This window comes from Lynx canadensis, chromosome X (genome assembly GCF_007474595.2).
Source record: "Lynx canadensis isolate LIC74 chromosome X, mLynCan4.pri.v2, whole genome shotgun sequence".
NCBI lineage: Eukaryota > Metazoa > Chordata > Mammalia > Carnivora > Felidae > Lynx > Lynx canadensis.
The window spans coordinates 43,474,280-43,485,394 of NC_044321.2; the positions used below are offsets into that span (position 1 = coordinate 43,474,280).

The window sequence follows — 11,115 nt, forward strand, 5'->3', positions numbered from 1 at the left end:
TCTTTTTGGAACCGTCCATCAGATATTGGTATTAGAATGATGCTAGTTTCAAAATCAATGTGAATAACTCTGTAAGATTTTCATTTCTATAACAGTGTTCTATAACAATTCTATAATACTGTTATAGAATTGGCTATTCCTAGAAAATGTGAAGAAAAAAAACATGTGGCCCTAAAGTATTGTTGGTAGTTTCTCTTTGATAATTGTTTTCAAGGTTTCTACAGTTGCAGGCCCATTTAAGTTTTGAATTTCTTACTAATGCTTGGTGTTTAACATTTTATATTTCAAACTTGGTGAGATTTTCAAATTTATTGAGGTAAAATTACAGTAGTTTCCTATAATTTAAGAAAACTTCTTTGTATTTGTTGTTATATTCCATTTATCATTTAAATTTTATTTATAATTTATCTTTGTTTTCTTAATTAAATTTGCTGGAGGCTTATCTACTTAATTCATCTCCCCATAAAAACAACATAGCCCTTGGCTTAATATTATATTGGATTCTTAATCATGTAATTTCATTCTTCATTTTTAATAATGAAATATTTAAGGTTATGAATTTACTTCTGAATATTGCTCTCAAAGTTTTTATAAGTCCTGATCTCATTTTTGTTTTTTTTTATTAGTCACTAGAAGCTAGTGTTTCTTTTGTCTAATACTTGCATATAAATGTGTTCTGAAATATTATAGCAATGGAAGACTTTTGTTTAGCTTTGTTTCTAAATTTGTAGAAGTTTTACATTATCATCAGAGAACAGGGCAAGTATGATTTCTACTTGTAACCGTATGCAAAGATTTTCTTTGTTGTATACCATATGATCATTTAAAAAATGTTCTCTGGATATTTGAAAAGAGGGTATATTCACTGTCCATCAAATATAATTTTTGGTATTAATTAAATCTGATGAATTATGTTTTTCATATATTCTAAGTACTTATTTTTACTTACTTTATATGTCATAGCTAAATTGTGGGAAGTCTTCCATAAAGACATTTCTGTAAGTTTTCTTCTTGTATTGCCAATAGTTATTTATTTAAATATTTGGATGTAAAAATATGTCTCATGAATATAAAATACTTAAATATAAGGATATAAATATAAATGCAAAATAAATCTCTTGGGACCAACATGATTATATGGTTATTGTTCCTGTTTTGTTTTGTTTCCAAATAGATAAATGACATGGTCATTTATTTGGAAAATTTATTTGGCCTTATTTGGAAAATGGACTGATTAGAAGGAGGTAAAATAGGCCATTTTCTAAAGTTCTTCTTTCTCATTATATTCATCCCAAAGGGCTCAAGTACAGACCTAAAGCTGAGTGTTGAATCTTTGCCAGTTGATTGCTTACTCAAACCAAAGTTTTTCTACTTTAGTATAAAACACTAGGCTAAATATTAAATCCCAGGGAGATAACATTTCTTTTATGTGCTAAGAGTTCCTTCATAAATCCAAGAAATCATTTGGACTAAGAAAGGGGGAATAAATAAATGCCCTATACCATTCCTGGGGTAATCCATACATGAAGGTTCAGTTTTCCACAAGAGGGCAGCATCACCTAATAAATTATGTCATTGAGCCCCTCCTCCAATAGGCGGCTGAGATGGGAGGCTGAAAGGGTAGACAGAGTAGGTTCTGGGAGCCATAGGACCTGCCACACCATGAAAACCAAAGGGCCCTACTATCTCCAAAGCCAGTATTACAACCATTCCTGAGATGTTGCTACAGCAGGAACAAAGAGAACATGGAACTCACCAGGAGAGATTGAGTAGGTGACACACCCAGATACTCTCATTTTTAGGACTGACTCAGAAGCCACCATGGATGGTATCTACACTCCCTCCAAGTGCTGGTATCTATGTATAACCAGTATCTCACAGGGACCTCTATTTCATGTTCACATCTTTGTCACCCCTAATGATTTCCCTGTGAATTTTGTGCTTTGAAGGTTAGGCTGCAAAGCACACTAGAGTTCTGATGTTCTCCTTATTTAATAATGCGTAGTTACTCCAATTATGCTTCTTTTATACCCCAGGGAAAGGAATGGGAATGAGATTCCTTGAGAATTCACTACATGAAAGGCATTTTATATAAATTGCCTTATATAATCATCACAACAGTGCCATTATATAGGAACTATTATTTCCCACGTGATGGAACTAGGCAGTGCCATACATGGATCTGACTCTAAAGGAAAAACTACCAAGCGACCTCTCCAAGAAGCCTTACCTAAAATGTAAATCCTGACCAATTCAAGACTGAATCAGTAACAATGTGTCTGTTGTGTAAGGCATTTATTAACATGTCCCTTCCTATCCAGGTATGTGAGCAGGGATAGCTTAATCTTAGGTACCAGCAAGTTATCCAATAAATCAATGGGATCCTATGTAACCTCACCCTTACTAACTTAAAACCCTTTCTCCCTTATGTATTCCCTCAAGATAAATCACTTGGATGTACAGCATGAGAACAGTGGAAGAATTACAGATGGCTTCTGTGTTTCTGGTTTCGTTGAGGGCATAGTTGATCTCAGGCACAGAGATAACGGCTTGGGAGGAGAAGATTATATGTTAGATTTTGAGCATATTGTGCTTGAAATGCTTTTGAGATATTTAAGTATAGATGTCGAGTAGGCAGTTGACTCTATGGGTCTGGGGCTCAAGAGATATAGTCACAGATACATATAAATGATAATTGAAGCTCTATAACTGAGTGAGGTTTTCCATGGTATATTAATGAAGTTAGAAAGAGTGGAACTAGAGAAAACACCAACATTTAATGGATGATCAGAGGAAGATCAGGTAGTAGAGGAGCCTGGTGTTAAAAAGCAAATGATTTCTCCCGCTATGTTCATCTGTTGCGTTTATCAAATTCTACATGTGAGTGAAATCATATGATATCTGTCTTTCTATGGCTGACTTATTTCGCTTAGCATAATACACTCGAGTTCCATCCAAGTTGTTGCAAATGGCAAGATTTCATTATTTTTCATTGTCAAATAGTATTTCATTATATATATATATATATATATATATATATATATATATACATACATATGTATGTATATATATATATATCACATCTTTTTTTTAAACAAGTGATTCATGTATTTATTTTATTTATTTTTTCAATGTATGAAATTTATTGTCAAATTGGTTTCCATACAACACCCAGTGCTCATCCCAAAAGGTGCCCTCCTCAATACCCATCACCCACCCTCCCCTCCATCCCACCCCCCATCAACCCTCAGTTTGTTCTCAGTTTTCAACAGTCTCTTATGCTTTGGCTCTCTCCCACTCTAACCTCTTTTTTTTTTTCCTTCCCCTCCTCCATGGGTTTCTGTTAAGTTTCTCAGGATCCACATAAGAGTGAAAACATATGGTATCTGTCTTTCTCTGTATGGCTTATTTCACTTAGCATCACACTCTCCAGTTCCATCCACGTTGCTACAAAGGGCCATATTTTGTTCTTTCTCATTGCCATGTAGTACTCCATCGTGTATATAAACCACAATTTCTTTATCCATTCATCAGTTGATGGACATTTAGGCTCTTTCCATAATTTGGCTATTGTTGAGAGTGCTGCTATAAACATTGGGGTACAAGTGCCCCTATGCGTCAGTACTCCTGTATCCCTTGTACCACATCTTTATCCATTCATCAGTCAAACAGAGAAGATGACAAGCCATAAGAGACTCTTAAATACAGAGAACAAACTGAGGATTGCTGGAGATGGAGTGGGGGGATGGGTTAAATAGGTGATGGTCATTAAGGAGGGAACTTTTTGGGATGAGCACTGGGAGTCGTATGTAAGAGATGAATCACCGGGTTCTAGTCAAGAAGCCAAGATTATATTGTATGTTAACTAATTTGAATTTAAGTTAAAAAAATCTGATTACTCTTGAAAGAAATTCTAAAAAAAAAAAAAAAAGCAAACCATGAGAGACTCTTAACTGTAAAGAACAAACTGAGAGTTGATGTAGGGAGGTGGGCAGGGGATGGGCTAAATGGGTGATGGGTATTAAGGAGGGCACTTGTGATGAGTGCTGGGTGTTGTATGTAAGTGATGAATCACCAAGTTCTACACCTAAACCAATTTTACCATATATGTTAACTAATTGGTATTTAAATAAAAACTTGAAATAAAAAGAAATATTTAAAAAATGAGCTGAGAGGTAGGAAAAGAACAAGAAAATGTGTCGTGCAAGCAAGAAAGGAGAATTTCACCAAGGAGGACATAATCCAGAGCAACAATGTCAAATGTCATATGCCAGTCACACATGATAAAGACTGAAAATAATCCATTGACTTTGACAATTAGGAAGTAATATGTAGCTTTTGACAGAGTAGTTTCAGTGGGGTTCTAGAGGCACAATTCGGACTGCGGTGGGTGGAAAGCCAAACTGTAGATGAAGGTGGTGAGTACACACTCTTCTTTTAAGAGACTAAGTATTAACAAAAGGAGAAAGATGGGGCAGTAGCCAGAAGGGGAGGTATGATGATGGGAAGATGGCTTAAAATATTTTTAATAAAAAATAATTAAGATGGAGAAACTCAGGCATGTATACAGGATGCAGGAAACTAATAGAAGGGAGAAGTATGAGCTCCAGTAGTACAGAGCAAAGATACAGCAGCAAAATGAAAGAGAAGCCATATGGAAAATTTACCAACAACCAGATATGTAGTAGCAACAGCATAACTATGCTCAAATATGTCTTTACCTTCCTTCTGCTTATGCCACTCTACTTGAGTGCCTTTCTCCTCCTGATGTCTTATTTGTCTAATTCTACCTAACCTTTAGCTCAAATTCCACCTCCTCTCTGAACTTTTACCCTATCAATCTCTTCTGAAATACTTTCTCTTGAATTATAGTAGCAAGTTCTGTCTGAACAATCCATTTGACAATCACCCTTCACCCTGTGAAATCTCCTTTATTGCTTTTTTTCAAAAATGTATCGCTAATTAATTTGTCACACGTGTGTCTTTTCTCCCCTATCAGGCTATATATTCCTTAAGGGCAGCGTTTCTATCTTAGAGGCTGTCACAGCTTCCAGAATGCCTATCATGGCTGGTAGTAGGGTCTCTTTAAATAGGTGTCATTGATTTAAATAAAAACTTGAAAAAGAAATAAATCTATGTGATTGAGCAGTGGCAGCCTGTTATGAAGGGTACAGAAGAACATCAGGTTAGATAGGCTCTTGGTGTGTATGGAGTCATTTAGTTCTCTCAGTAGCAAATAGGGAGACCAAGTCTTGCAGATGTGAAATAAGTTTAACCAAGATGACACGGGTAGTGTCATCGATGTGAACTAAGGTAACATGGGTAATATGTGGCAGTGTCATGAGTTGAACCAAAGACCTTTTCTCCTATGCCACTCTGCTTCAGCTGTCTGCAAAATTCGGTTTATGAGAAACACCTCTTTCTCTGATGATACTGATAAGAGACATAACTGTATTGAGGCTTTAGTACCAACCAAGTGGTCTCAGCGGTCCCTGTTCCTTACAGAAAATCTCCCTGTGCCTTACCTCCTGACTATCAGCTTGAGGATCCGGAAGGAGCCTTTGATGAGGATGAGGGCTTCTTGGCGGGATCCATACAGTGGAGTGCCATTGATATTCACCAGTTCATCACCGGCTTTCATCTTCTGGGACAAGGCTGCCTTGCCCCCATCTTCAATCTGTGTTGTAGAGAACAAAACAGATAGCAGGTGGTGAGACGACCCCTTACCCAAAATTCGACATCCTGGTTCCTCCCAACCTCTGAGCCTCAAGTAGTACTGGGGGATGGCTCCAGGAAGCTCCAAGAAACAGTTAAGAAGCTCATCACAGGTCATTACTTACTGAAGGCAAAGCTTGGGCAAACCCTTCAGGAAGGAGACAACACAGAAATAATGCAATTTCTGCTCTGGAGGAAACCACGGTTCATCTGGGAAGACAAGTGCTTCTAAATGAGAATAATGTTTGGAAGGAATGGGACAGTGTGAGCTGAAGGAGCAGCATGGCATAGCAAAACATGCCCACAAATTACAGACAGAAGAGCTAGGCAGCAGCAAAATGACCTTTGGCAAGTCCTTTCCTATCTTTGGTCAGCCTTTGAAGTCTGATAAATTTGAGTTTGAATTTTGGTTCTAGTACTTCCTAGCTGTGTGACCCGGAGAAAGTTACCTGACCTCTTTGTGTCTCAATTACCTGATATGTGAAGTATAAATAACAAGAGTACCTACCTCACAGGGTTGTCAACACATGAAATATCGGAGAGCAGTTAAGTCCTCAATCATTGTGAACTCTGATGATCATAGCAAGGGAGTTGACTCTGAAGACCTTGAGCTTCCAGCTCAGTATGCTGTGAGTGGCATTGCAAATTCAAAAAAGTATGTACAAAGTACCTGATCATTTACCTATGTCTCCAACAAGTGCCTAGAACAGTGCTTCTAGGGTCCTGGAACATAGTGGGAATTCACCAAAATCTGGAAACATGGGTGTTCACCATTTCACCACAGCCTACAGAATTTCCATTGACCAGGGCAATCTTGGCAGAGAGGTATTCAGGCTGGAGGGCATTGAAAGCAAAGGGATAAATAATGGCAGGTAGGGTAGGCAAAAGAAAAGCAAAGCAGAATGTCCCTGCTGCGGTGGGGGGGGTGGGCTTGATTATGGCTACTTTTATATTCCTTCTACCACCAAGGTGAAGTCTACCAATTAGAACACCAGTTCCATCCATGGTGGCAGAAGTCATCTCATCCATCCATTAATCATTCCTCAAGTTTTTAGTAAATTTCTAGCATGCACAGATCAGCATGCTAAGTGCTAGACATACTGAAATGAACAAAGCACACATGGCACCCAGGCTCAAGGTTAGGTTACTGTCTGAAGTTCATATGTCCACAGAGATGGTTAAGTAAAAAAAAAAAAAAAAAAAAAAAAAAAAAAAAAAGTCCACTCCACTGATAAAATCAGGAAGAGATGTTTGCTTGTTTGTTTTTCTCCTCAGGACAAGTGAGGTGAGGATGATTAAGCCATTCAGTGTTTAGGGAAAGGCAGATTCTAAGTGGGGCAACTAAAGGTTGGTCCTTTCTGCAGGTGTTTTTACATTTCTACTCTTCTTCCAATCTTTTTCTCAGTCTTTTATAGCACCCCTCCAATCTATCCCCCACCATGAAAGTCAGAATATTGTTGAGGTTTAGGTTGGCCAGCTCATGTACAATTTGGCAGTTGAGACCTCCTGAATACAGAGAAAAATGTTAATTCAGGATTTTAAAACTCCATCAAATAAATTGAAATTCTAAGTTAAATCACAGACTTATTAAATTTATTGCTGCTAACCCAACATTTGTGTTTTTTTTTAATTAACCTTTGTCTGACAAATCATAGGTTAGCCAAGTGACATTGAATATATATATATACTTTTGTTCCAGTACTTGGGCCACCACTCAAGATAAAACAAGCCAATATTGGTAAATGGGGAACAACTTTCAGCAAATTAATTAGGATCACATTCTTATTCCCATTGTCATTATCATTATTACTTCACAGTCAGTGCTGCCTGCTGCCAAAAAAAAAAAAAAAAAAAGTGCTGTACTTGAATTTCAGAAGTTCTATTTGAATGACTCATTCCTTTGGCATCTGCAGAAGGCCCTCAGCAACAGGCAGGACTTTCAAAAAGGATCAGCCATCTAAAAGGGCTTCCTTAGGCTAACAAAGCGCCATAAACAGGAGCCTAACTAATGAATACTAATAGATTTTTCCTGTTAATGTACATTAGTCTGCATTCACTCTACCCATTTTTTATTCATGCAACTCAATTATCTATATTACTGTTACCAATAGCAAGTCTTCCCTTCATTAAGTATTGATATTAAGTACCACCTCGAGTTAATTAAGCACTTTGTTACATCAACAAGATCTCTGTTTATTCTAGGCCAGAAAATGAAAGGAGGGGGGACCTTTTAAACTAAAATCTTAATTATTGCTGCAGGAAAAGCTTAAGCATTTTGCATTCCCTTCTGCCACTGGGGATGCCACCGAGTCCTTGCAGGGACTCTTTCTTGGACTGTAAGCCTCAGGTCAACTACGCATGCCGCTTTTCTGTTTACTGCCCTTTCTCAGTCACTAGCAGCATCCTCCTCAGAACAGATGTGTTGAGTGTAATAATACCAATTTAGCACAAGTGCAAGAATCTGCAGACAACAAACCAGTAAATTATGGGTAGCTGGCACAATCCTAGAGTCCAGATGAGTCTGGATCAGGAGATGAAATTGATTGAAGGTCCCTCGGACTATACTCCAAACCAATCCTTTCTGAGACCCTGGGCACTTACTGATTTATGCAACTGATTCCTTTTTACTTCTCCTGACTTTTTGATGCTTTTAAAAATTATTGTTTACTAGTCTTTCTTCCACTCCACCTCTTCGTTACAGCATGTCTTCCATTTATTTTTTTGCTTCCTGATAGCCAGTTCTCCAGGTCAATGGCTCAACTGCATATTTGCTTACATAGAAGATAAAACAGCTGCTCATTTTTCTATCAAGGAAAAAAAATGAAAAGGGAAGGAAGGAAGGAAGGAAGGAAGGAAGGAAGGAAGGAAGGAGAGAAGGAAGGAAGGAAGGAAGGAAGGAAAGGAAGGAAGGAGGAAGGGGGGAGGCAGGGAGAGAAGATGCATATATTCTTTTATAAAATGTTTTGTTTTCCCTTTCCACCACCCCATTCATAAGTCTGGCTGAGGCCCAGGGAAACTGTGAATCAACAAACTTGCTGAGGATAACATGCCCTGCTTGAGGGGCTGTGTACCATTATTTGATACTGCTTATTCAGTAAAGCTGACAAACATCCTAGCCCTTCCTGAATCAGACTTTTAGGGTGGCTTTCTTGTTTCATTTCAAGTGTTGGGAATTCTCAGATTGGACCCAGACACACTGGAATGTCAGTATAAACACACATCACAAAGACCAATGTAAATGATGGTTAACTTAGGTGTCATTTTGGATTTTCTAAGCGATTTCTGGGCTAGCAGTGAGTGGCCTGAGTAACTGAAAATGGATTGCATAAAGGTCATATAACCAAAAGCCAGCTCATGTCTGGAAAATGGGAAGAGCTGACTGACCTTGGACAAGTCCCTTTCCCCTCTTGTGGCTTCTTTTACCCTTACTGATAAAACATGGGGATCTGACTAGATGATCTCTGAGGGCCCTTGGAGCTCTGACATCCAGTGACCTGTGAACAGTTAACAAAATCATGCATTATCCTTCTGCTGGCACAGATAATCCCAGCTTTTTGCCCCACTGTACTTTGCCTTCACCCATGTTTCACTCCTTCAAGACTGACTAATTAACATCCATATCTCATTTCCCTGTGGTCTTTATCCATTGTTTTGGAGTGGGCCATCAAGTTTGGAACACTTTGAAAAGCACAGTTGGGGCACTGAGAGAAAGAGATTCCTGAATGAAGCCCAATTTTGTGCTAATGAGCTGGCAACTTGGAAATTTTTGATGCATCTCCAATGAAGCATGAAGTGCTCTGATACCTGTCAACAAAGTGACAAGCTGGCCCCTTGAGAGTCAAGGCAAAGAAAAATGGACTTAGAAACACTTACTGGCTTTTTAGTAGTAGCTTTTATTTAGTCAGATGCTAGCAGGTACTTGCTTGGGGCTTTTGAATAGATTTAGGAGATAAAAGAGAGTGAAGGAAAGAAAAGTTAAATAAGGCTTATCTTTTCAAAGGCAGTCATCAGGAGACACATCTGCAACAATAACCAACATGTATTGAATGCTTATTATAATAGTGTAAGAGCAGCATTAAAAATCAATGGCATGACTGTGAATACCTCAGCTTGCTACACAAAATTTATTGTAAAAAAAAATAGGTATTGACTAAAACTTTCCTGGCCAGTTCTAGGAGTTTCTGGCCAAATTACCAGCCCACACTCCTACTTCCACCAGCTTGTCTATAGTCTAAGAAGGCAAACAACATAGTTAAACATAGTTTAATATAGTCAATTGTTTACATTGATTTATTTTTTTTGCAAATAGACAGAAAAGGTCCACCTTAAATAGTGGTCATATTGCTTAAAAAAAAGAATCTCCTCTGAATGTCTTATTAACACCCTTCAAAAGATTTTCAAGTTTTTAGTGACACTTTAGACACCAATTCAGTAATTCAGTCTTTTTGGGGGAATCAACTGAGAGAAAATGTAGAGAGGGGATAAAAGGTGGATTTAAGAAGTTTTGGGGTACCTGGGTGGCTCAGTCAGTTGAGTGTCCAACTTCGGCTCAGGTCATGATCTCATGGTTTGTGAGTTCCAACCCCAGGTTGGGCTCTGTGCTGACAGCTCAGAGCCTGGAGCCTGCTTCGGATTCTGTGTTTCCCTCCCTCACTGCCCCTTCCATGTTCATGCTCTGTCTCTCTCTGTCTCTCTCTCTCTCTCAAAAATAAACAAACATTAAAAAAAGAAGTTTATTAGGAAGTAGTTATATTAGGAAGTAGGATTATAAAATAATCAATACAGTCCATGCTTATTTTGAAACTTAGTTTGAAATCTTGAGCTATATCTGTTTCTGATCTGCCCTCTCTCCCATATTGGTATCCCTTAGAATTTGATAATGCTAGGAAAAATTCATCAGAGTGCCCTGGACAGGGAAGACAGAGGCCTTGAAACATCTGCCATCTCTTTGCCATAGCTTTCAACACTCTGATGCCAGGCTTTGGACATACTGGCTGCCGTAACTTCTTTTTCTTAGCAACTCTCTTCCTTCAAAATCCCTCTCAAATTTCCAAAGTAGTTTAGACTGGAAAAACAAGAAACTCTGCTTTTCCTCATCTTCCCTACTTTACCCAAAGGCAAAACAGAAAACATAACCTGTCTCTTAAACAAGAATTCAAAAACAACCACCAATTAAAAAGATATAAGTGGGCCTGGTTCTATGTGGTAATCCCTTTATGCAGATAGATTGAGGAGGTGGACACCAAGTGAGGAGATTTTTTCCCCTCTACTATCTCAGAAGCAGATGCCCAAATCCTACATAGAGCTGCTCCAAGAGTGTAAAGTTCTGTAGATAAGGCCCATGGTCTCCCCTGATCTTGGACCAATGGAACTATGCTATGCCACACAGCATGACCTATC

The 11,115-nt window shown here is 38.3% G+C and overlaps 1 protein-coding gene across 1 annotated transcript in view; it reads right to left on the reverse strand.

Moving 5' to 3' along the window:
- The window catches only part of SHROOM4 (shroom family member 4), a 148,097-nt gene extending 140,022 nt beyond the window's left edge, over positions 1–8,075 (reverse strand). The window contains exons 1-3 of the mRNA XM_032592055.1: positions 8,072–8,075; positions 7,154–7,221; positions 5,526–5,677 (exon numbers count right to left, since the gene is read on the reverse strand). Of these exons, the coding sequence (XP_032447946.1) occupies positions 5,526–5,677; positions 7,154–7,221; positions 8,072–8,075 (224 nt within the window). The remainder of the gene's footprint in view (positions 1–5,525; positions 5,678–7,153; positions 7,222–8,071) is intronic.
- Positions 8,076–11,115: the final 3,040 nt, after the last annotated feature.